The sequence below is a fragment of the Coregonus lavaretus genome, assembly GCF_964263955.1.
Source record: "Coregonus lavaretus genome assembly, chromosome: 23".
NCBI lineage: Eukaryota > Metazoa > Chordata > Actinopteri > Salmoniformes > Salmonidae > Coregonus > Coregonus lavaretus.
Window position 1 is genome coordinate 22,349,742 of NC_140010.1, and position 26,879 is coordinate 22,376,620.

A 26,879-nucleotide genomic window follows, 5' to 3' on the forward strand; every position below is an offset into this window, starting at 1 on the left:
TGTCCTGGAGGGAAGGCAGTGCGCAACCAATGGTGCGTTCTTCTGAGCGTACCACCCTCTGTAGTGCCTTGCAGTCCGCAGTGGTGGAGTTTCTGTACCAGGCTGTGATGCAGCCCGACAGTATGCTCTTGATGGTGCTCCTGTAGAACACTGTGTGGGCGTGCCCAGGCTGGTTCCTCCTGAAGTCCACAATCAGCTCTTTTGTTTTTCTGACATTGAGGGAGAGGTTGTTTACCTGGCACCACACAGTCAAAGGGCCTACCTTGTGGTCCTCTGTAGCTCAGCTGGTAGAGCACGGCGCTTGTAACGCCAAGGTAGTGGGTTCGATCCCCGGGACCACCCATACACAAAAAAAATGTATGCACGCATGACTGTAAGTCGCTTTGGATAAAAACGTCTGCTAAATGACATTTCTTCTTCTTTCTTTCTTTCTACCTCCCCCCTGTAGGCCGTCTCGTCGTTGTTGGTAATCAGGCCTACTACTGTCGTGTCATCAGCGAACTTGATGAGGGAGTTGGATATGTGTGAGGCCACGCAGTCATGGGTATACAGGGAGTATAGGAGGGGACTGAGGACTCACCCTTGTCGGGCCCCCGTGTTGAGGATCAGTGTCGAGGAGGTAATGTTGCCTACCTTCACCACCTGGGGGTGGCCCGCCAGGAAGTCCAGGACCCAGTTGCATGGGAAGGAGTTCAGTCCCAGGGCTGTGAGCTTTGTGGTTGTCACGCCCTGGCTCTGGGGACTCTTGTATGTTGAGCCAGGGTGTTAGTTTCTTTGTGTAGTGTCTATGTTTCGTTTTCTATGTTCTGTTCTAGGTTATGTGTTTCTATGTTGGCCGGGGTGGTTCTCAATCAGAGGCAACGAGAATCAGCTGTTGCTTGTTGTCTCTGATTGGGAACCATACTTAGGCAGCCTGTTGTGCACTTGTGTTTTGTGGGATTTTGTTCCGTGTAGGTTTGTGTTATTGACCGAGGACTTCACGTATCGTTTTGTTGTTTTGTGTTGTAATTAAAAGTACCTATTAAAGTATGTACTCATATCACGCTGCGCCTTGGTCCGCTCATTATGACGATCGAGACAGAAGATCCCACCAATACAGGACCAAGCAGCGTGTCCAGGAGCAAACGCCGGAGGTAACGTTAGTGGATGTCCTCCTCGGTTGGGGGCAGATCACGGAGGAGGAGGCCGTCCGTTACCGGAGGGCGATGAAGGGGGAGACCCAGGCAGGAGAGGAGAAGCGGCGCCAACCGGGACGTCGTCGGACAGGCGAGAGGCACCCCCAATAAAAAAAATTTGGGGGGCACACGGCATGGACGACGGGGCTGCTGGAGGCAGATGAAGGGCGAGTTTGTGGACGAGGAGAGAAGGCCACCAGGTTACGGGGGCCATTGGTCAGTAGAGGGAAGGAGAGTGTAGAGGCACGGCGAGAGGTATTGAGGTGTGTTACCAGTCCGGTCCGGCCCATTCCTGATCCCCACACAAGGCCAGTGGTGTGTGTTCCCAGTACGGCCCGGCCTGTTCCTGTCCCTCGCACCAAGCCAATGGTGCGCGTCACCAGCCCGGCCCGGCCTGTTCCTGCCCCTCGCACCAAGCCAATGGTGCGCGTCGCCAGCCCGGCCCGGCCTGTTCCTGCCCCTCGCACCAAGCCAATGGTGCGCGTCGCCAGCCCGGCCCGGCCTGTTCCTGCCCCTCGCACCAAGCCAATGGTGCGCGTCGCCAGCCCGGCCCGGCCTGTTCCTGCTCCCCGCACCAAGCCTGTGGTGCGCGTCGCCAGCCCGGTCCGGCCTGTTCCTGCTCCCCGCACCAAGCCAGTGGTGCGCTTCGTCAGCCCGGTCCGGCCCGTCCCTGCTCCCCGCACCAAGCCAATGGTGCGCGTCGCCAGCCCGGCCCGGCCTGTTCCTGCCCCTCGCACCAAGCCAATGGTGCGCGTCGTCAGCCCGGTCCGGCCTGTTCCTGCTCCCCGCACCAAGCCAGTGGTGCGCTTCGTCAGCCCGGTCCGGCCCGTCCCTGCTCCCCGCACCAAGCCAATGGTGCGTGTCGCCAGCCCGGCCCGGTCTGTTCCTGCTCCCCGCACCAAGCCTATGGTGCGCGTCGCCAGCCCGGCCCGGCCCGTTCCTGCTCCCCGCACCAAGCCAGTGGTGCGCTTCGTCAGCCCGGTCCGGCCCATTCCTGCTCCCCGCACCAAGCCTGTGGTGCGCGTCATCAGTCCGGCACAGCCCGTGCCTGTTTCACCGGTGCCTGGTCAGGTACCGGTCAGCTGCTCCACACCGGAGCCTAAGCAATCCGCTCCACCGATGTCCAGTCCAGCTCCAGCCAGCGGGACCAGACCAGGGGCGCTACGGGGGGGGTTGTTAGAGGGTGGTGGTCACGCCCGGATCCGGAGGAGGAATGCCCACCCGGGGCAGGAATGCCCACCCGGCCCCTCCCCTGTTGGGTTTCTGTTGGCGCGGTCACAGTCTGCGCCTTTGGGGGGAGGTACTGTCACGCCCTGGCTCTGGGGACTCTTGTATGTTGAGCCAGGGTGTTAGTTTCTTTGTGTAGTGTCTATGTTTCGTTTTCTATGTTCTGTTCTAGGTTATGTGTTTCTATGTTGGCCGGGATGGTTCTCAATCAGAGGCAACGAGAATCAGCTGTTGCTTGTTGTCTCTGATTGGGAACCATACTTAGGCAGCCTGTTGTGCACTTGTGTTTTGTGGGATCTTGTTCCGTGTAGGTTTGTGTTATTGACCGAGGACTTCACGTATCGTTTTGTTGTTTTGTGTTGTAATTAAAAGTACCTATTAAAGTATGTACTCATATCACGCTGCGCCTTGGTCCGCTCATTATGACGATCGTGACAGTGGTGAGCTTAGAGGGCACTATGGTATGGAAAGCCGAGCTGTAGTCAATGAAGAGCATCCTCACATATGCATTATTTTTGTCCAGGTGGGTGAGGGCAGTGTGCAATGGCGATTGTGTCATCCGTGGATCTGTCAGTGTCTGGGAGGGAGGAGGTGATGTGGTCTTTGACTAGCCTCTCAAAGCACTTCATGACGACGGAAGTGAATGCTACAGGTCAGTTATCATTCAGTTCAGTTGCTTTCCCTTTCTTGGGCACGGGGATGATAGTGGACATCTTGAAGCAGGTGGGGATAGCGACCTGAGCTAGAGAAAGATGGGTCTGCACATGCTCTGAGGGCATGGCTAGGGATGCCGTCTGGGCCGGCAGCCTTGCGAGGGTTAACAGGTTTGAATGACTTACACACGTCCTCCGTGGGGTCTGTTAGTATGTTGTCCTCAGGGGCTCTCCTCGGCCTATCAGAGTCGTCGTTGTGTGAGAAAAATATGTTTAGCTCGTCCGGTAGGGCGGCGTTGGTGGCTGGCTTTCTTTTTGTAATCCGTAATCGTTACGAGCCCCTGCCACATACGCCTCTTGTCCGACCCGGTGAATTGCTCCTCCACTTTGTCCCTATACTTGTGTTTCACCATCTTGATCGATCTGCGTAGGTCGTATTTGTACTGTTTAACCATACTATTGTCCCCGGTCACCTTGCTGTGTTTGTAAGCAGCATCTCTCTCCTTCAGTTTCTCTACAAGTCTGCCAACAATCCACGGTTTTTGATTCGGGTAAGTTTTGAAAGACACTATAGGTATCACATCATCTATGCATTACTTTATGAATCCGGTGACTGAGTCGGCGTATTCATTGATGTTATCCCCAGGGGTGACACAGAACATATATTCCAGTCCTCGTGATAAAAAGAGTCTTGGAGCATGGATTCTGATTGGTCGGACCAGCATTGTACAGACCTGACCACCGGAACTGCCCTCTTGAGTCTTTGTTTGTAAGCGGGGAGAAGCAAAATGGAGTGGTGGTCAGATTTGCTGAAAGGAGTCTCTCGCGCCAGACAGCTTCAATCTCGCACGTGAGACTAGATCTGCTCTATCAGGCACAGATGGCGCTAAAGTCAAAAGCAAATTGTAATGAACTTGTAAATAAATAATCATAGCAGTCATGGGAGCCTGGTACCTGATAAACCGGACAACTCCATCCAACAAGAGTCGAATGACAGAGGGATACACTAGCTAGAACCTTCTCATCGCCTATCTGGTAGGACAAAAAAGCATGGCCAATTTTATTGTTTCCCCCAGTGTTCATCATGTTCTACTGTAGGTGACAGGGGGACATGTTGTGTGGACTAAAACAGCATAAAACCAGGTGTATCACAAAGCATGATCAAATTAACCAGTTATCTACCTTTGATAAGTTAGCTGGTAGCTTGCTAGCTAGTTAGCTCCCATGCCAATTTCAAGTATTTCTAAACTAATATCTGACTAACTCGGAAATATGAAGTTATTTTGGAATGAAAGTTAACTTGCTAGCTCATCATGCTTTGACATTATGTTAGATAGCTATCTCCAGTTAGATAATGTGTTTTCACTTATTGCATCTGCATGCTTGTTGCGTTAGGCAGACCGCACCACACTCTGGAGAGCCTTGCAGTTTTTTTAGTTTTTTAAAAATATTTTTGTCATAATTTTATTTATTTTTGTATATATATATATTTTTTGTCATTTAGCAGACGCTCTTATCCAGAGCGACTTACAGGAGCAATTAGGGTTAAGTGCCTTGCTCAAGGGCACATCGACAGATTTTTCACCTAGTCGGCTCGGGGATTAGAACCAGCGACCTTTCGGTTACTGGCACTATGCTCTTAACCACTAAGCTACCTGCCGTCCTCAGTTGCGGGCAGTGCAGTTGCCATACCAGGCGGTAATACAGCCCGACAGGATGCTCTCAATTGTACATCTGTAAAAGTTTGTGAGAGTTTTAGGTGCCTAGCCAAATTTCTTTAGCCTCCTAAGGTTGAAGAGGCGCTGTTGCGCCTTCTTCACCACACTGTCTGTGTGGACCATTTCAGTTTGTCAGTGATGTGTACGCCGAGGAACTTGAAGCTTTCTACCTTCTCCACTTCTCCCCGTTGATGTGGATTGGGGGGTGTTCCCTCTGCTGTTTCCTGAAGTCCACGATCATCTCCTTTGTTTTGTTGACGTTGAGTGAGAGGTTTTTTCCTGGCACCACACTCCCAGAGCCCTCACCTCCTCCCTGTAGGCTGTCTCGTCATTGTTGGTAATCAAGCCTACTACTGTTGTGTCGTCTGCACTTGATGAATGAGTTGGAGGCGTGCTTGGCCACGCAGTCATAGGTGAACAGACTGTACAGGAGGGGGCTCTGGGAGTGTGGTGCCAGGAAAATAACCTCTCACTCAACGTCAGGAGATTTTTTGGGGGTTTGTATCATTTGATTTACACAACATGCCTACCACTTTGAAGATGCAAAATATTTTTTATTGTGAAACAAACAAGAAATAAGACAAAAAAACAGAACTTAAGCGTGCATAACTATTCACCCCCCCAAAGTCAATACTTTGTAGAGCCACCTTTTGCAGCAATTACAGCTGCAAGTCTCTTGGGGTATGTCTCTATAAGCTTGGCACATCTAGCCACTGGGATTTTTGCCCATTCTTCAAGGCAAAACTGCTCCAGCTCCTTCAAGTTGGATAGGTTCTGCTGGTGTACAGCAATCTTTAAGTCATACCACAGATTCTCAATTAGATTGAGGTCTGGGCTTTGACTAGGCCATTCCAAGACATTTAAATGTTTCCCCTTAAACCACTCGAGTGTTGCTTTAGCAGTATGCTTAGGGTCATTGTCCTGCTGGAAGGTGAACCTCCGTCCCAGTCTCAGATCTCTGAAAGACTGAAACAGGTTTCCCTCAAGAATTTCCCTGTATTTAACGCCATCCATCATTCCTTCAATTCTGACCAGTTTCCGTGCCGATGAAAAACATCCCCACAGCATGACGCTGCCACCACCATGCTTCACTGTGGGGATGGTGTTCTTGGGTGATGAGAGGTGTTGGGTTTGCGCCAGACGTAGTGTTTTCCTTGATTGCCATAAAGCTCAATTTTTGTCTCATCTGACCAGAGTACCTTCTTCCATAGGTTTGGGGAGTTTCCCACATGCCTTTTGGTGAACACCAAACGTGTTAGCTTATTTTTTTCTTTAAGCAATGGCTTTTTTCTGGCTACTCTTCCGTAAAGCCCAGCTCTGTGGAGTGTACGGCTTAAAGTGGTCCTATGGACAGATACTTCGCTGTGGAGTTTGCAGCTCCTTCAGGGTTATCTTCGGTCTCTTTGTTGCCTCTCTGATTAATGCCCTCCTTGCCTGGGCTGTGAGGTTTGGTGGGCAGCCCTCTCTTGGCAGGTTTGTTGTGGTGCCATATTCTTTCCATTTTATTATAATGGATTTAATGGTGCTCCGTTGGATGTTCAAAGTTTCTGATATTTTTTTATAACCCAATCCTGATCTGTACTTCTCCACAACTTTGTCCCTGACCTGTTTGGAGAGCTCCTTGGTCTTCATGGTGCCGCTTGCTTTGTGGTGCCCCTTGCTTAGTGGTGTTGCAGACTCTGGGGCCTTTCAGACCAGGTGTATATATACTGAGATCATGTGACACTTAGATTGCACACAGGTGGACTTTATTTAACAAATTATGTGACTTCTGAAAGTAATTGGTTGCACCAGATCTTATTTAGGGGCTTCATAGCATAGGGGGTGAATACATATGCATGCACCACTTTTCCATTATTTATTTTTTAGAATTTTTGGAAAAAAAATATTTTTTTTCATTTCACTTCACAATTTGGACTATTTTATGTATGTCCATTACATGAAATCCTAATAAAAATCCATTGAAATTACAGGTTGTAATGCAACAAAATAGGAAAAACGCCAAGGGGGATGAATACTTTTGCAAGGCACTGTACGTCGATATTATTCTCTGAAGCTACCCGGAACACATCCCAGTCCGCGTGATCAAAACATTCTGGAAGTGTGGATTCCGATTGGTCAGACCAGCGTTGAATAGTCCTTAGCATGGGTACTTCCTATTTGAGTTTCTGCCTTTAGGAAGGGAGGAGCAAAATGGAGTCGTGGTCAGATTTGCCGAAAGGAGGGCAGGGGAGGGCCTTGTATGCATCCCGGAAGTTGGAGTAGCAGACAGGAGAAGAGAGAACCTACCATGTGTTTTGTTCAAGTTCAGCACGAGTACTACAGTCGATGTGCTGATAGAACTTCGGCAACCTTTTCCTCAAATTTGCTTTGTTTAAATCCCCCGCTACATTAAATGCATTCTCAGGATATGTCGTTTCCATTTTGCATAGAGTCCAGTGAAGTTCTTTGAGGGCCATCGTGGTATCGGCTTGAGGGGGGATATACACGGCCGCGACTATAACCGAAGAAAATTATCTTGGGAGATAATACAGTCGGCATTTGATTGTGAGGTATTCTAGGTCGGGTCAACAAAAGGACTTGAGTTCCTGTATGTTGTCACAATTACACCATGATTCGTTAATCATAAAACATACACCTCCGCCCTTCTGCTTTCCAGAGAGATATTTATTCCTGCTGCTCTGATATCCAATAGTTCTTCCCGACTGTATATAATAACACAAACTGTTTTCTGGACTAATAATGTAAGAAATAATACATTAAAAAAACAAAATACTGCAAAGTTTCCCAAGAGCTAGAAGCAAGGCAGCCCTCTCTGTCGGCGCCATTTTAGAAGACGCAGAGATAGACATGTAATGTATAGGTAGCTTTAAGAAAAACAGCATTTTGAAAAACACTGTAGTTGCAGTTGCACTGAGAAACATGATGGGGTGACTCCCAGATGGTACTCTATTCACTATGGGGGTAATTCCGACCCAAGTTAAGCGTACGCAAATGGAACATAATTCCCTTTTTATGCACTTTTATCTCTATGCGTATTCTGACCTTGAATTTAAGCATGAGGATAGCATGCTATTCATCCGCTATTCGTTTGGGGTAGAGATCAAATAAATTGATGGCGGAGGAGTGTCTACAGATACGCCATATTCTGACCGTGACTTAATTCCCTCATAATTCCACCACCTTTACGCGCAATGAAATTATGAATAAGGTTAAGCAACCTGTCAGTTCCAAGTGGAACAACATCTACTTTATTTTTTCTGATAGATATAACACCATTCTCCATGCACTGTAATTTACAAATTGATAAGAGCTATTGATAAGAGCTAGGTAAATGAGTAAGTCATTTAGACAAGGGGATTATAAATATAAATTACAATCATTTAAAATCTATTTTAGGCCTACCTTATGATTGCTGGAGACAAATGTGAAACCAGTCATATGGCAGCAAACTGAAGCATATCAACCTTTTTCATAGTGAAGTTTATGAAATGCTGGCCTTATAACATGCAGGGGTGAAATTTAGAGACCCAAGCAATAGGCTTCTGTAGCCATGCGCAAATGACAGTATAACGCCAAACCTACCAAGTTGATTTATGATTTCTAGAAGGTATTAATTATATGCCCAGACTTTGTACCGTACAATTTGTACCGTGTTAAATATTAGCCACTATCAGTAGCCACCATCAGTTATACCCACATACATTTAGAACTTGTCACTTTAGTGTTAGTTTCCTTACATTTTGGATCATTCCATTCCATTGTTAGTTTACCTTTCTTTCCTCTGCGTCCGTGTGGTTGTTCCTGAGGATCGCTAGCAACAGTGGATCATATTAAGCTAATGTATTACAAGTTGTGCATTAATTTGTGATATGTAGCCTATTTGAATAATTATGGAACGCAGAACACACATAGCAGTTTAACCTGGAGCCTGGTGCACGGTTCACGACAACTGGACCGTTGTCATCACAGTTCCATGATTAGTGAGGAATACTAGTGTAGATTTATAGGACTACTGTTCAACCCCCATTGTACACTTTTCTCACCTTCCAATATTTCATGGATTGAACAATTGAATATGGCAACTTTCAGGATGACATTTTTGATTCACCAATATATTTTGTGTGTTAAGGCTCTCCAAACCTGTTTTTTATTTGTCATAAATACTTTCCTAAACCTAAATAATATACAAGATCAGAGTATTTCTTTATCTACCAATTGGTGCTGAAAAGGAGACGAATATGCTGCATGTATTTAGAGGGCTTTCTTTCATTGAGCCCTAATATTCTGAACCGTTTTCTCCATAGTGAGTCTGTCGAGAAATTAGAATTAAAGGTATACCATATTTAAAGGGATGGCTTTAGATGAATGTACTGAAACCCTATTAAATGAAAACTCCACAAGAAAATCTGTTAGCCAGAAAGTGGGAAAGTTTAAATCTGTTGAATTACATTTATTCAGCGCATGCAAGGGAACAGTAAGTATGAATACCAACTACTGAGAAGTGCTTAGATAAAAATGCATAAAAAAGGAACAGATTTCCTAAGTCTGAATCGGGCCCTGTGTGTGTGACTTTTGACCAGAGCCCTGTGGGGAGTAGGATTCCATTTGGGATGAAGACATGGTGGTAGGGGCAGCAGTGGATTCCATTTGGGATGAAGACATGGTGGTAGGGGCAGCAGTGGATTCCATTTGGGATGAAGACATGGTGGTAGGGGCAGCAGTGGATTCCATTTGGGATGAAGACATGGTGGTAGGGGCAGCAGTGGATTCCATTTGGGATGAAGACATGGTGGTAGGGGCAGCAGTGGATTCCATTTGGGATGAAGACATGGTGGTAGGGGCAGCAGTGGATTCCATTTGGGATGAAGACATGGTGGTAGGGGCAGCAGTGGATTCCATTTGGGATGAAGACATGGTGGTAGGGGCAGCAGTGGATTCCATTTGGGATGAAGACATGGTGGTAGGGGCAGCAGTGGATTCCATTTGGGATGAAGACATGGTGGTAGGGGCAGCAGTGGATTCCATTTGGGATGAAGACATGGTGGTAGGGGCAGCAGTGGATTCCATTTGGGATGAAGACATGGTGGTAGGGGCAGCAGTGGATTCCATTTGGGATGAAGACATGGTGGTAGGGGCAGCAGTGAGACACAGAAGGAGGCCTGTGCTGTGAAGCTGCATTATTGTATTTTTCCACTGTTATTAATGGCTCAGGCCAGACCTCCATCCCTCCTCCTCCCCCATGAAGAAGCCTGGTGGTTCCTGATGGCTCGACTGGTGTCTAGTGGTGAAAGGTCAGGATGTGGAGTAGACTAACGGTCAATGCAGCAGAGCAGTACTACCCCACAGTGAGGACAAATGAGGAGACTGGTCCTGGTCCATTCTATTTTTTTTATTTGTATATTTTATTATTTGTTATTGTTGTCACATTATCGAGATGGAACCTGCAAGTAAGCATTTTGTTCGACGGTGTATACCATGTGTATCCTGTACATAAGACAAATAAACTTGAACTTGAACAAAACACATGGTAGGTTCTCTCTTCTTCTGTCTTGTCTTGAGTGGGTGGAGGGGATGGTGGTTGGAGCCATCATCTAATCAGCTTGTTACCCGGCCGCATTCCCTTTCCCCATTAAGCCTCTCGTGTGGAAAAGAAGGGGTAGAGATTCTTAAGACAGATATATACTTTTTTTCATTTTGCGAGCGCATCATAAAAAGGGATTTGCCGGAGAAATTAACAAGAGCCCTTGATATGCAGATCTGTGCCCATTAATCAAAGAAATTAGATTAGGATTCCAAATGAGATGAAGAAAGGCTTCATTATCTTGGTTGAGTGTCATGTTTAATAACGTGGAACGGCTGTGTAATTCACTGGAGGAGCTGAGGAGAAGACGTAGCGGGTCCTTGACGCAGTTATTTTAAGCGCTAGGTGACCCAGGGAGCAGTAGAACAGGGGGCTGGGGCGAGGAGGGAACTGGGGGAAACCACTCAGCAGACAGTGGAGGGAGAGGGGGAAGAGAATCAAAAGAACACGCTCCTACGGGAGCCAGGCGACCATGTGTGCCGCCTTTGATGTTAAAGTGTCTTGGCGTATTGCGGGGAGCGGGGTCTCCACAATGCATGAATAATGGTTTGTATAAATGTTGCCACTGCAATGCACTGTGACTGCACTCATGCACCAGCAGACTCTGCTGCCATCTCTCTGTGTTGTTTTGGTCCGGGTAAGGACCTGGTAATACACACAAACAAAGATAAACATAAACACCCAGGCAAATGTTATAGAACAGACTTGAGCTTCATATTAAATAGCCCCCCCATATATTAACAAAAGTGCATATGTGATATGTAACTGTAAATACTGTGCTGTTGCTGGGGCATCTCAGAATTGATTTTGACAAACTCCTTACCTTTAGGAAAAAATACTGAAATCACTGATGACTACAAGGCTGTACACTCCCGCTCCTTGGGACTCGGGAGCCTGCGAAATTATGCCGGCATTAATATTTAATATTATGAGGGAATGGGGAGAAACACGTGCGGGTCCTTTGTCTTTGTGTCAAGTAAAATATGGTTGGAAAATCATTTGAAATGGAAGACATTGGAAATACAGCTCTGTACCTTGGTGTTGTGGCTCTGAATAATGCAGAGAAGGCCAATCGGACCCGTGCGGTGGGGTGGTCAGTAGGTAGGCAAAGAGGGCCAGTTTAACATAGACAATCTGCCCTACAACCACAGAGGCCAACTGAACACTCACTGTTTATTCATGATGAAATATGCAACAACCTTTGGCATGGGTTGACATGACTGATCATCAAGGGAAAATTTGCAAAAGGTAAGTGCAAGTAGGAACTTACAGCCAGTTTCTCTGTCCATTAATGAAATCCTTATATCTATTCTTAGTATTACTTTATTCACATTACCAAGTAATCAACCGATAAGTTGATGGTTAGATGGTTACTGGATAGTGGAAATATAAGTGCTTATTTCAGAGGTCCAATCAAAACTAATGTTTTCTCAGATCTATCACACATAAGAGGGACAGCGACCCCAACTAACTGACTCTGTGTGATCCCACTGAAAATGAAGTGAAGGTCACTGGGACCAGGCACGGCACACACACACACACACACACACACACACACACACACACACACACACACACACACACACACACACACACACACACACACACACACACACACACACACACACACACACACACACACTTAGTGCTCTAGAGATGTCATGTGAGGCTATCAAGCCTTTGGACTGACCTTGTAAGGAAGGACACAGAGAATATGTTGTAAAAGAAGAATTTTTATGTACAATCACAATGTTATGGGTGAGTTTATAGGACTAGTTTATAAGCAGGTATAGACCACTAGACCAATTCAAATGAGCTTGGTATGGCCTCTGATCTCACTAGAGGGCAGTAACGAGATGCATTTGAAGAATATTTGAACCAAATGAAGTGTTTATATCAAATAGGGCCCACTGTGTCTGTGGTGTGAGGCTCTGCATCACAGTTGGTGTGACAATAAACCACAAAGTAGCTGTGTCCATCTTACGGTGATTCACTAAGACTACAGGGTACATAAGGGACCCCTTTAAAACAATGAGTGTGTGTGTGTGTGTGCGTGCGTTTGTGTGTGCGTGTTTGCTATGTCTGTGTGTGTGAGTCTGTATATGTGTGGGAGTGTATGTGACAGGTGGGCTGTCTGCACATTGGAATTGAACCTGACAGCACAGCTGCTGATTACAATTTGAACACAGAGGGAGGCCAGGCGGTGTGGTGCATTAGAGCACTACTGATAAAGGTCAATTCATCTCTATATGAGACCAGAGAGCTAGAGAACATCAGTCACAGACAAACCATCCATTCAGTGCAGGCTAGATTCCTGTTCAAACCAGATATTAGGCCGCTGGAGACTGATGGTGGCTGAAGGTTATTAGTCTCACTCTTCTATGAGGGTTTTACAAGGGGTAAACAAGATGCTAGACCAGGAGCCTTTGTAGCCCTTTGGCAGCCATTTTGTATTGTTCATCAGACACCCATAAAAGGTACAGCCTGGCAGCTACAGAGTGTATTAACACAAATGTTGATACAGTTTTCATGTTTCCTGATGAAAGTGTCCATTCTTACCAGATGATTTATTCTGCACTCTTAGAAAAAAAGGTGCTATCTAGAACCTAAAAGGGTTCTTCGGCTGTCCCATAGGATAACTATTTGAAGAACCATTTTTGGTTCCCGGTAGAACCCTTTTGAGTTCCATGTAGAACCCTTTCCACAGAGGGTCCTACATGGAACCCCAAATGGTTCTACTTGGAAACAAAAACTGGGGACATTTTGTTGGTCCCCACAAGGTCAAATGCTATTTCTAGGGGGTTTAGGGTTAAGAGGTAGAATTAGAGTTAGGGTTAGGGTTAAGGTTAGGTTTGTGTGTGTGTGTGTGTGTGTGTGTGTGTGTGTGTGTGTGTGTGCGCGTGTGTAGGGATATCCACACACGTTAGGCCGCTTCCATTAGGAACCAAATGATAAACTCTTGTTTCAACAAAACAGTTTCCCATCCTTTCCTTCCATGTCTGCATGAACTCTTCAGAACTCTCATACATACCTTATGCCCTGTACTGACCCCTTTACGAGTGCTAGCTGGTTGACTGGCTGAAACAAGAGGCTGAAATGAAAGCACTAGCTGAGATTGCTCTCCCTCTTGTTAACCCTCTTTGTCTGAAACCAGTCGCTCACGTCAAGCACCATCATCAGCCGCTCGTTCTCCAGCCCCTCTCACTGACTCTGTGATTACTGGCTGGCCCGGCTACGGAGGGCTCACCCCCACTTTAAGTGATTACAAATTACAGTGTGCTACTTGGTGTTACTGGGGAGACTACCAAACTAACTTACAAGTGCCTCTACATCATCATTTTATCTTGCTATCAGTGGTTGTTTTCCCCATCGCTGCCACATGGTGATCCTTTGTTGATCTGTGAGTCATTTTTAGAAGAGAATGTTGCCATGTCTAGATGTGAGAGAGACTTGTGAACATGAGTTCTCATCTTGATTAGAGTTGAAGCTTTTAGACTGTACAACTAACAGATCCTTTTTCATGTGGAAGTGTGGATGTGGGTGTTTTACAGTATACCTAGAACAGCATAGAGTAGCTGAGGACAGGACACAAGTCATTCAAATGACCCCTTGCTCAATCCCAAACCATTTGGCACCATCCACTGAAGGTAAGATGGATCCCTTAATATCAGCCACAACCACGACATTCTAAACTAAAGAAATTGAGAAATAGGGTAAGGAAGAAACAGAGGGGAGTTAGTGGAGAGATTCTCATTCCCTCCAACCTCTCTCTCACCACAAATTAATGTGCTTTCATCCGCTTTCAATTCCCCTTATCAAACGGCAGCAGCAGAGGAAGCCTCCGATACTTAAAGTGACAGTGGCATTAAAGGATGCCTTCATCTCCTGTCTCACGGGGAAAGTGACATTTAACTGCACACCCAGGAACCTGTCACTTGTTTATTGCACAAGACAGTCAGTGGATGAACGTTGAGGATGGGAGGCCTCTGCTGTAAATCACTGTGGCTGTAGACCACTGCATTCTCCCAGACGAGTCACATTAAAAGACAAGTTCCAAGAGGATATCTTGTCAGATATTATGTGACAGGCTTAGAGCGCCAAGGAGGAGTGTCGGCTGTGTCAAACTTTGATTAAAATGAGAGTGGTGGAAAATACTGGCTATCATTTATTTATCTGGCATTTGTGTGAACACAATGTACAGACAGACAATGTGCTCTTAGGAGTAAGGAGACTCAAGGGTTTGTTTTCAGACACATCAGCACAGCCATGCGCATGTGGTGTTGGATGGCTGGGATTGAAGACAGACAGCAATATATCGCTCCTCTCAGAAATCGTTGCGAGAGGACACATTCCCCCAGAGCAATACTGCAGGCTAATTCCAGTGACAAATGTGTCCAAATGTGCATCTGGCAATAAGCTGTAGGGTATGAGATGTGACACTCATACTTGCGGGGACAACAGCGGTCATCCCGCCAGCAGGATATGGTCTGTAACTCTACACAGCTGTATCTACACTATTAGAAAAAAGGGTTCCAAAAGGGTTCTTTGGCTGTCCCTATAGGAGAAACCTTTTTGGTTCCAAGTAGAACCCTTTTGGTTCCAGGTAGTACCCCTTAGTGTTGCATGTAGAACCCTCTGTGGAAAGGGTTCTACATGGAACACAAAAAGGATTCTACATGGAACCCAAAAGGGTTCTACCTGGAACAAAAAAGGGTTCTTCAAAGGGTTCTCATATGGGGACAGCCGAATAACCTTTTAGGTTCTAGATAGCACCTTTTTTCTGAGAGTGTACCAGAGACATTTCAAACTGGCTACTTTACATGGGGCCACAAAGCCCTACTGTCCTTGGTTGTGACACGTGTGACAAAGACGTCACAGTGCCTGCACGATTGACCTCTTAGTGATTGTTGTTGAACAGCTTTTTTTAAAGACAGCTGGCATGCAATTCAACACAACAGACTGAGCACATGCACTGCAAGACAAGCTACGTTGTTTTCCAGAACCCATGAATAGCGAGAGTTACACACCCAGGATGGAAAACTAGAACAGTCAGTGACTGGTGACACTATACGGACAGACACTACTTGTCACTCGACTTTCATAGAAAACAGGCTTATCAGTTTCAGTAATGAAAACAGGCTTAACTGTTCACAAGTCATAAAGTAGTGACATAAGATGGAAACCCCCTCAGAGTTATCCTCACTTGAATGGTTCAAATAGACATTGGAAACAGGAACAGCTAAAGGCATCCGCAGGCTGTTCTAAAGACATTTTGTGACGTTTTTGTTCGTTTTGGTCTTCGGCAAGGGTCAACAGTAGGGATTCTTCAAGTGTTTGTTGTCATTCACAACGACAGACGACAGGTTTTCATGAAGAAAAAAAATCACTTGAGAAATATTGCACCAAACATCTTAGCGACTAAGATATCCTTGACAAAAACTTCAAAATTAATCACAGATTTCTTGAGTTATCTTAGATTAATTCTGACTATTTTGAGGAAGTGTATACTGGCTACAGTGTCTCAAGATGGACAAAGAGTACTATTGCCGCTATTTCTTGTTTTTCAAGCGAAAATATTCTAAGGGAGTATGCGAGCACACTCGTTTGGTTCACCTAGCTGAGTTACTGGGACTCCTCACAGAACAGAGGCAGGGAGGGAGGGAGTAGGAGGGGCTCAGGGTGCGGTTTTAGACTGCCAGCTGACTTGCGATTGGCTAACCTCCCAGCCAATGACTCCTAAGACAAATGAAGTGTCACGGAGAGAGATAAATAAGTGGAGTGAAGAGAAGGAGGCCTGCTCAGGTTTATTTCAATTTGGCAGAGTCGCCAGAGCGTAGCTGGGACTTCATCCCTAATGACCTAAGGGGGGATGGGAGGGAATAGGAGAGGGTTCGCTCTCTCTGAGTGTCTACGTGTGTGTATGTGTGTGTGTTACCCTAATGGTTAGAGGGGAGGCTGGAACAGAAACAAACAGAGGCTTATGTCCAGCGGATAGAGACCTGCTTTACTTAAATGTGATGGGTCAATAAATAGGTCAATAAATATTGAAAAAACATACATTATCAATTACATAAAATAACTAACAATTGCCTCTACATCCATGTCTCATGTCTGTTTGCTCTTCTTGGTGAGGTAGCTCTGGTAGTAGAAGTTTCTGAAGAGCGTGATGAGGCTGAGGGAGTAGGCAAACACCACAGCGTTCATGGAGTCTGGGAAGTCGCAGTCAGTGAACAGGTTGTAGGTGGTGTGGATAGTCACAATGAAGAACTGGAGCTGGGGTCACAGACAGAGAGGGTCAACATAACCAGTGTCAATAAGTAGAAAGCTCAGTTGTCGGCTTCTAGTGTGACCACATTGAAAATACACAGTTGTAGAGCCCATAAAAAGAGTTAACGTATTCAGCACTGATGCAGCTTCATACAGTACATACAGTATGATCCTATTGTCTTCACACAACAGTTATTAACTGGGGTCTTCCAGTAAGGCTTCAGGGTTAGTAGGGTTAGTGATGATCTAATGTTCATTATGTCCCAGACCTAACCATGTTAACAAGGCTTCCATTGACCACTCAGATCAACCACAAGTTAATGAGCTTGCATCCTGACATGACACTGAAGGTTAAAGGTAGAATCCTTAGTTGCTACATCCATTTTTTGACTTAAATTAATTATATATACCCATTGATTCTTGAAGAATATAACTTATACATGCCCCATGTGTCACGACTTCGGCCGAGGCTGCCTCCCCTCCTTGTTCGGGCAGGCTTCGGCGTTCGTCGTCACCGGAGTACTAACCACTGCCGCCCCAATCATCATCACAATTGTCTTGTCTCGTTATCACACACACCTGGTTCTAATCCCCTAATTAGTCTGTGTATAAGTGTTCCCTCTGCCCAATACACTATACACTACAATACACTACACGTCGTAGTCAACGTTATTTTGGGCCGGGAGGCGGCAGGCAGGGCACTCACGCATCACCCTAGGTATCGAACACCCACACTTGTTCAGAGCCCTCTGCTGCGCACTGTACCCTACCTATCCACTTACCTGATCTCATGGTAGTTCCCCAGTGTAAGGCGCTAGTCGATTCAGGCGCAGCTGGGAACTTTATGGACAGGGCATTCGCACGCCGTCAAGGCATAACATTGGTTCCCCTATCCATTCCACTCCCCATCAGAGCACTCGATAGTCGACCAATAGGGTCTGGGTTTGTTACGGAAGTCACGATACCAGTCTACATGATCACCCAGGAGACTCATTTTGAGCAGGTAATTTTTTCGATTATTGAATCTTCTGCTTTCCCTGTGGTATTAGGTATCCCTTGGCTAGCACTCCACAACCCCACCTTCTCATGGCCGCAGAGGGCTCTCACGGGGTGGTCGCGAGAGTGTCAGGGTAGGTATCTAGATGTTTCCGTTGGTGCAACCATGGTGGAAAGTCCAGACAGTACTCCCACCGTGCGCATTTCCCCTGACTACCTCGATCTGGCGCAAGCGTTCTCTAAAACGCAGGCGACTAAATTACCACCTCATCGGGCGGGGGATTGTGCGATAAACCTCCAGGTAGACGCTGTACCTCCCAGTAGTCATATATACCCCCTGTCACAGGCTGAAACGGTGGCTATGGAAACCTATGTCACCGAGTCCCTGCGCCAGGGGTATATACGTCCCTCCACTTCACCCGCCTCCTCGTGTTTCTTCTTTGTGAAGAAGAAGAACGGAGGTCTGCGCCCGTGCATTGATTATCGACCACTGAACAGGGAGACGATAAGATTTAGTTATCCTCTCCCCCTCATTCCTTCGGTGATTGAATCAATGCATGGAGTGCGCTTCTTCACCAAATTAGATCTCAGGAGTGCGTACAACCTGGTGCGTATCCGGGAGGGAGATGAGTGGAAGACAGTATTCAGCACAACCACGGGGCATTATGAATACCTGGTGATGCCCTATGGTTTGATGAATGCTCCCTCAGTTTTCCAGTCCTTTGTGAACGAGGTGTTTCGGGACATGCTTGGTCGCGGTGTGTAGTGGTCTACATCGATGACATCCTGGTGTATTCCGCTACGCGCGCCGAGCATGTGTCCCTTGTTCGCAAGGTGCTGGCCCGACTGTTGGAAAATGACCTTTATGCTAAGGCAGAGAAGTGTATGTTTTTCCAGCAGTCCGTCTCCTTCCTAGGATAATGCATTTCCACCTCAGGTGTGGAGATGGAGGGAGATCGCATTTCAGCCATGCGTAATTAGCCGACTCCAACCACGGTTAAGGAGGTGCAGCGCTTCCTTGGCTTTGCCAACTACTATCGGAGGTTTATCCGGGGCTTTGGCAAGGTTGCAGCTCCCATTACCTCCCTGTTGAAGGGTGGGCCTTACCGGCTCCGCTGGTCTGCTGAGGCTGACCTGGCCTTCAGCAAACTGCGGGGTCTGTTCACCTCAGCCCCAGTACTGACCCACCCCGATTCATCACTACCGTTCGTAGTGGAGGTGGATGTGTCCGTGGTTGGGATAGGAGCTGTCCTGTCTCAATGCTCGGGTACGCCACCCAAGCTCCGCCCCTGTGCCTTCTTCTCTAAGAAGCTCAGCCCGGCGGAGCAGAACTACAACGTTGGTGATCGGGAGCTGTTAGCTGTTGTCCGAGCCTTGAACGTGTGGAGGCATTGGCTCGAAGGGGCGAAACACCCTTTCCTCGTCTGGACAGACCACAGTAACCTGGAGTACATCCGGGCAGCGAGGAGGCTGAATCCTCTCCAGGCCAGGTGGGCCCTATTCTTCACCCGGTTTGATTTTACACTATCATACATTCCGGGTACGAAGAACGTGAAGGCAGACGCACTATCCCAGCTGTATGACACAGAAGAGAGGCCCAGAGACAACACCCCCATACTCCCGGCCACCAGCATTGTGGCACCGGTAGTATGGACGCGGATATAGAGCAGGCATTAAGCACAGATCCATTTCCACCGCAGTGTCCAGCTGGGCTGCGGTACGTGCCTGCTCTTATCCGTGATTGTCTGATCTTCTGGGTACACACGTCACCCTCCTCTGGTCACCCAGGTATCGGTCGTACAGTGCGCTGCTTGAGCGGAAAGTACTGGTGGCCTACCTTGGCTAAGGAAGTGAGAGTGTACGTCTCCTGCTGATCGGTGTGCGCCCAGAGTAAGGCACCTAGGCACCTCCCAACGGGTAAGCTGCAACCATTACCAGTTCCATAACGACCATGGTCTCATCTTAGTATTGATTTTCTGACTGATCTTCCCCTCTACCAAGGTAACACCACCATCCTGGTCGTTGTGGACCGCTTCTCCAAGTCCTGCCGCCTCCTTCCTCTGCCCGGTCTCCCCATGGCCTTGCAGACTGCGGAGGCCCTGTTTACTCACGTCTTCCAGCACTACGGGGTGCCAGAGGATATCATGTCCGACCGAGGTCCCCAGTTCACGTCCATGACTTCGGCCGAGGCTGCCTCCCCTCCTTGTTCGGGCAGGCTTCGGCGTTCGTCGTCACCGGAGTACTAACCACTGCCGACCATTGTCTTGTGTCGTTATCACACACACCTGGTTCTAATCCCCTAATTAATCTGTGTATAAGTATTCTCTCTGTCCCCTTGTCCTTGTGGGTGATTGTTTATTGTGGAGCTCGTGTATTTTGTTCGACGGGAGTATTTTCCTGTGTGCCTTGTATTTTCCAGTGCACCTGTTTTGTGCCCTGGAGTGTGTTTGACGCAGTTCTGCGTAAACCTGTATTTTGCGGATTAAAGCCTGTTATTCTGTGATTTACCCTCCTGCGCCTGACTACTTCAACACCACCTCATCACACCATGAGCTTAGTTCAACTGTCGTACCCCATCAGAACCCAAAATGTACGCTTGTTAAACTCCAATGTTTGTAAACAAAGTAAATGTAAACAAACACTCTATAGCCTCAACAAGGTTAAAACTATAATTTTGATATCATGGATGGTCAGTCCTTGCATACATAGCTCTCGCTTTGAATTTGAGAGTGGTTACATTTCTCCAGGCCCATCCCTCAGCTTTTTACCAAAACACAGGTGGGAAGACAGCTTTGTTATTGTTTCAATTAAGGATTCCAGCTGATAATCCAAAATGTAGATTTCCGCCAAAATAGACATATACAAAAGTAATAATCTTTCATGAGAATGCAGTTATACATTGCTGAAGTGTACTTACTAAAAATATATATTCAACAAAAGTGGGGGAATAGGGCTTGAAATGACTGAATTGCTTTCTAAATAAATCAAATTATAAACAACTTACTATAAGATTTAATATTTCTTATAACTGAAACATAAATATGATCATATTTAGTGACAGTACATATTTGGCCCCATTTCATATAACTGAAGACAGAGCATTTTCTGCCAACCCTCCTCTGAGCAACGCCATTCGAATTGCTGCAGACTCGTTACAACTTCAGCTTTACGCACAAAGTGATTTTGTCCCTCTGTGACCAAAAGAAAGTGGTCGTGTTTCAATTCTATGAAATTATTTATAATGTTTTCATGTTGAGAGCTCTAAATCCAGCTGAGAACATCAGTGAGATGCAACCACGATTGCTGAAATCGCTAGACTGTCCCATTTAATATGTCTCCCTGGCTGGGCTCAGTTGCTCAGAGGGAGAGCAAATCTATTCTTTGTCTGGATAGGCCAGAACATGTGACACGTCACTCCCTATGCAAATGTTGGGTCTGAAACCTGACACTTGGTAGTGGAGAGCAGACAAATGGGGCTTCTGGCACTATAAGAAACTGGACCCTACGACTTTCACAGCGCTTTGTACACCAAAATGTCAGTCAGAACCGGTCCAGAACCGGTAATATAGGGGACTTAACATTAAAGGGGTTTTAAAGCACTTTGAGGATCTTAGGGTAAAATCCCCTATAGGATGTAAAGTAAATGTAAATGTGTATTATCTAGACTCTAGAGAATGTACTGTATGGGTGCCATTTGAGAGGCAGCAATACTGTAACAGATGCTCTGCATCAAGGCCAATCTACTCACCAGTTGCAGGGAGGTGAGGTAGCGCTTCCACCACAGATACTGCTGCATGTGAGGCCCCAGCGCTGCCAGCCCATAGTATAGATACATCACCACATGCACCAATGAGTTGATAAGGCCTATAAGGAAGGCTGGAGGGAGGAGAACACACAATACACACCGAGAATGGCCTATTCATTCAGTGATATGTTTATAGCAGTTCTTCATTTATTACAAGGTCAGTTGTTTATAACTTGTTTCTAAAGCTGGGTTCTTTGATTGAATAACAAGGTCATGATTCGTCCTTTATTTTATCTCAAGGTGTAACTAACAACCCATCTGCCCATCTTAGTATGTGCAATGTGAAAATAAATAGCCAGGCTGTGTTGACTATCTTTAAACCAAAAGGAGGGCAAATGCTGCCCTAAAATGCTTCGCCAGCTGTTTTCTGCAAACTCACCGCCATTTTAAACACATTATAGAGCATCTTAGTGCCAAAAACGTGTCTTAATCCTGGCCGTTCTGTTCCTGGCTGGTCTATTTTGATCACTGCTTTGACCACTGCAAATGTCCTTTTCAAATAGCAGGGGTGTGAAACAGTTCCAAGGACACTGTAGGTATCACGGCATGTGTTCCAGATTCATTGAAATGTCAGGTGCATTTCAGTGTGTGGGTGGGTGTACTGTATGTCTCCTACAGAACAAGTATGAATAGCCTAATCATTCTTTCAACCAAGACTGAGCAGTAAGCAGACACAAGAAATAGATTGTGCAGTGCCATACTGTTACATTTTGTATTAATTTTTTTTATTTTACCTTTATTTAACTAGGCAAGTCAGTTAAGAACAAATTCTTATTTGCAATGACGGCCTACACCGTTCGAAACCGGGACGACGCTGGGCCAATTGTGCGCCGCCCTACGGGACTCCCAATTACGGCCGGTTGTGATACAGCCTGGAATCGAACCAGGGGGTCTGTAGTGACACCTCAAGCACTGAGATGCAGTGCCTTAGACCGCTGCGCCACTCGGGAGACCGCTGTGCCACATACAGGAGAGAATTGTCAGGGTCTAACACCGGGTAAATGAAACACCATCCCTGCTGTAGTAATGTGAATATGACAACACTTACACTGGCCTCCTGCCACGTACTTGACCCCAGCCCACCAGTTGAAGATCATGGTGCCGTGGTGGTAGACATGCAGGAACGTCAGCTGACTGTTCTTCTTCCTCAGGATGAAGAAAAGCTGTAAGAGACGTGTCATATTTTATTTATTTATCAAACATGACAGATATACAAGAATATGACAAGAAACACAATTAGCCACAGTCACATAGACAGAAGACAGCACATAATAGATGTCTTGATAGAAGAGATGTAATAATAGCCCAAGTGGTGCTGCTTACACAGTTTTTGTTTCAACCTGGGATAGTAGAATCCCCGAAGTGTACTTACAGTATCACTGAGCTCGATGACTTTGGAGAAGTAGAACCACCAACAGACCTTTGCCATCTGTTCAGAACACAAAGAAGATACATTTCAGCAGTAGTTTTAGGTTAGAAATAATTGACATACAGTATATGTACATTAAGGCAATTGCAAGGCATTGCAGTGGATGATATGAGTTACCCGCATTGCCAGTGGGCTGGTGCTGTAGTCCACAGGCTGACATAATAAACTATAGTTTGCCAACCAGGATGACGCTGTGAACTGAGGAGAGAGAAAAATGCATTAAAATACTGTATGTTTACAGGTAGAGAAATAGCTACTCATCATCACTTATTTACACATACAATATACAGTTTGAAGTCGGAAGTTTACATACACTTAGGTTGGAGTCATTAAAACTTGTTTTTCAACCATTCCACAAATTTCTTGTTAACAAACTATAGTTTTGGCAAGTCAGTTAGGACATCTACTTTGTGCATGACACAAGTAATTTTTCCAACAATTGTTTACAGACAGATTATTTCACTTATAATTAATGTATCACAATTCCAGTGGGTCAGAAGTTTATATACACTAAGTTGACTGTGCCTTTAAACAGCTTGGAAAATTCCAGAGGTACACCTCCAATTGACTCAAATGATGTCAATTAGCCGATCAGAAGCTTCTAAAGCCATGACATCATTCGAGTCAATTGGAGGTGTACCTGTGGATGTATTTCAAGGCCTACCTTCAAACTCAGTGCCTCTTTGCTTGATATCATGGGAAAATCTAAAGATATTCGCCAAGACCTCAGAAAAAGAATTGTAGACCTCCACAAGTCTGGTTCATCATTGGGGGCAATTTCCAAACGCCTGAAGGTATCACGTTCATCTGTACAAACAATAGTACGCAAGTATAAACACCATGGGACCACGCAGCAGTCATACGGCTCAGGAAGGAGACGCGTTCTGTCTCCTAGAGATGAACGTACTTTGGTGCGAAAAGTGCAAATCAATCCCAGAACAACAGCAAAGGACCTTGTGAAGATGCTGGAGGAAATATCCACAGTAAAACGAGTCCTATATCGACATAACCTGAAAGGCCGCTCAGCAAGGAAGAAGCCACTGCTCCAAAACCGCCATAAAAAAGCCAGACTACGGTTTGCAACTGCACATGGGGACAAAGATCGTACTTTTTTGAGAAACGTCTTCTGGTCTGATGAAACAGAAATAGAACTGTTTGGCCATAATGACCATTGTTATGTTTGGAGAAAAAAGGGGAACGCTTGCAAGCCGAAGAACACCATCCCAACCGTGAAGCACGGGGGTGGCAGCATCATGCTGTGGGGGTGCTTTGCTGCAGGAGGGACTGGTGCACTTCACAAAATACATGGCATCATGACGAAGGAAAATTATGTGGATATATTGAAGCAACATCTCAAGACATCAGTCAGGAAGTTAAAGCTTGGTCGCAAATGGGTCTTCCAAATGGACAATGACCCCAAGCATACTTCCAAAGTTGTGGCAAAATGGCTTAAGGACAACAAAGTCAAGGTATTGGAGTGGCCATCACAATGCCCTGACCTCAATCCTATAGAAAATGTGTGGGCAGAACTGAAAAAGCGTGTGCGAGCAAGGAGGCCTACAAACCTGACTCAGTTACACCAGCTGTCAGGAGGAATGGGCCAAAATTCACCCAACTTATTGTGGGAAGCTTGTGGAAGGCTACCCGAAACGTTTGACCCAAGTTAAACACTTTAAATGCAATGCTACCAAATACTAATTGAGTGTATGTAAACTTCTGACCCACTGGGAATGTGATGAAAGAAATAAAAGCTGAAATAAAACATTCTTTCTACTATTATTCTGACATTTCGCATTCTTAAAATAAAGTGGTGATCCTAACTGACCTAAGACAGGGAATTTTTACTAGGATTAAATGTCAGGAATTGTGAAAAACTGAGTTTAAATGTATTTGCCTAAGGTGTATGTAAACTTCCGACTTCAACTGTATAACAAGGATATCGATAGGTACTGTACTGTGTACAATAGATCCAAAGCACATCCAAGATGGGTAAAATACCTACAAGTTATCCATGCTTTCCCCTGTTTCCATACCTCATAGAACATGTAGGCAGACAGGCAGACCATAGCAAAGTTGTAAATGATGAGCACAGGCTTGAGGTTGACTGGCTGTCTATGAGCCATCAGCTTGGGGCCCACCCATATGAGGAGCAGGTAGCACAGGAAGATGCAGGTGATTGGCACAGGTGAGTACACCAGCAACCAGCTGTCGGTTCTTTTGTCTGAAAGCACACAGAGACATCATTACTATAGGATAAGAAAATGGAATGGAGTATATAGAATGGAGAACTTCAGTGAGCACTGTCTGGTCTTAGAAGCTGGACATAGTTACCTCCATCCTCTAGCACCCCTTGGTAGAACAGTTTGATTTTCTGCCATGTTGTGGCCATCCCTAAACGCTGCAAAAATGCATTATGTGATTAGTTAAATTCATTTATCACTTTACATTATATAAAGTAAATATTCACTCTGATGAAACTATCCAAATAGTTGGTGTGAATTATTTGCTTCTAGAAGTTTACATTTCATAACTCATATAGCAGACTTCATAAGGACGTCTATGCAAGCGACAGTACTGCCACCTAACGTCAGATTGGTAAATTATGAAAAGGGTCACAATTGCAAAACACGCACAGAAATACTGTATCTGACAAGATGCAGACATTTTGTTGATAGGCTATGCAAGTCAGTCGGCCAGCTGGATAAACTAAAGTAGGTTTAGCTTCTTGCTTCAGGAGGATTTAGAAAATCCCTTACACAACGACACAGCCTATTGAACCTACAATAACCTCTTCTGTATTTTAACTCTCAGTCGCCTACAAAAGAGTTTAAAAAATAATCATAAAAGTGTATGTTATCTCACAGAAGTGTGTATAGTCCTTTATCAAATAACAAGGTGTTGGCATGAATAGTGGTGATGATGATGATGATAATGGTGATGATACGATGATGAAGGTATTTCCCTTGGTTATACCACTAGAGTCTAGAATAGAGGGACATTCATTTTAGAAATTACAAAATAACTATTTAGGCTAAGACTAACTGATTTTGTCATACGAAAGTCATTTATAATAGGCTGTAATTGTCTATATTCAGGTGCAAGATTAACAGAACTTACTTCGTAGCCTGCACTCATCGACCGGAATGCACAAATTGCGGATCTGATGGTCGCAAACCATCTAACCATGGTTGAATTTGTCCGCCGTCCAGCGTGCCATTCTCCCTGAGTGTTGATGGTGATATGAGTGAGCGGAGTTGTCATTTACCATCACCCCACGCGGCAATGAGGTAATCCACCTGCTGTGCATGGTATTTTAGCCTATAGTAGAGCCCTAGGCTATCTATTTCATGCCTTGCCCGCTTGTGAGAAGCTATTTAGCTTGAAAAAATGTATGGTTTCAAAGAATAATGAATAGATATAGGCCTAGGCCCAAACACAAACAGTAATATTGACCTATTATTTGTTGGGAAATAGCCTATGAGTTTACATAAAGGTGAAACACTACTGACACTCAGTGCTTGACTTAGACAGGAGCTCACCAGTACTCTGGCACCTCAAATGTTCTAATGCTTGAGCTCTTGTTCTTCATAGAATAATTTGCTCAAAAATATTGTGGAGTTCCTGCACCTAAATATAAACAGTACCGGCACCCAACACGAGTACCGGCACCTATTTCAGTCCAAGTCAAAAAACTAATGACACTGAGATGTAGCCCTACTGCTCATTTATAATGTATGACTCACAGGTCAGTAGGAGCAAGGTAAGACTCATTCAACTAATTCAGCTCACCAACCGCTTCTCTGGCACATCAGTGATATAACAACAGCGTTGTTCCTCAGCTCAGAGTCAGACTAGGCCCATCCTCTCAAACTGCATTATGAATTCCCTACTTCTGGCTGCCCCCTCCCCACTGTCTGCTTGTCTTAGATCACTTTATGCAACTCTTATTATTTCTACTTTTTAGGTTTTGCTGATGATGTATTCATATTCGGTTTCCTCACTGTATCCACTGACAGTAACTCCAG

The 26,879-nt window shown here is 45.6% G+C and overlaps 1 protein-coding gene across 3 annotated transcripts; it reads right to left on the reverse strand.

Moving 5' to 3' along the window:
- Positions 1-12,087: 12,087 nt before the first annotated feature.
- elovl8a (ELOVL fatty acid elongase 8a) lies at positions 12,088-26,840 on the reverse strand. 3 transcript variants are annotated; one of them, XM_084139579.1, is made up of 9 exons: positions 25,972-26,840; positions 25,717-25,836; positions 25,186-25,245; positions 24,888-25,075; positions 22,972-23,052; positions 22,798-22,854; positions 22,474-22,588; positions 21,369-21,496; positions 12,089-16,630 (listed from the first exon to the last, which is right to left on the reverse strand). In XM_084139579.1, the coding sequence occupies exons 1-9, from the start codon at positions 26,030-26,032 to the stop codon at positions 16,463-16,465; spliced, it is 978 nt and encodes a 325-aa protein (XP_083995705.1). In that variant the 5' UTR covers positions 26,033-26,840; the 3' UTR covers positions 12,089-16,462. The 3 variants fall into 3 exon arrangements, with proteins under 3 accessions (XP_083995706.1, XP_083995705.1, XP_083995707.1); XM_084139580.1 differs by lacking the exon at positions 25,717-25,836 and having other exon boundaries at positions 12,088-16,630; positions 25,186-25,252; XM_084139581.1 differs by having other exon boundaries at positions 25,186-25,252; positions 25,717-26,840.
- Between the last annotated feature and the right edge of the window lie 39 nt (positions 26,841-26,879).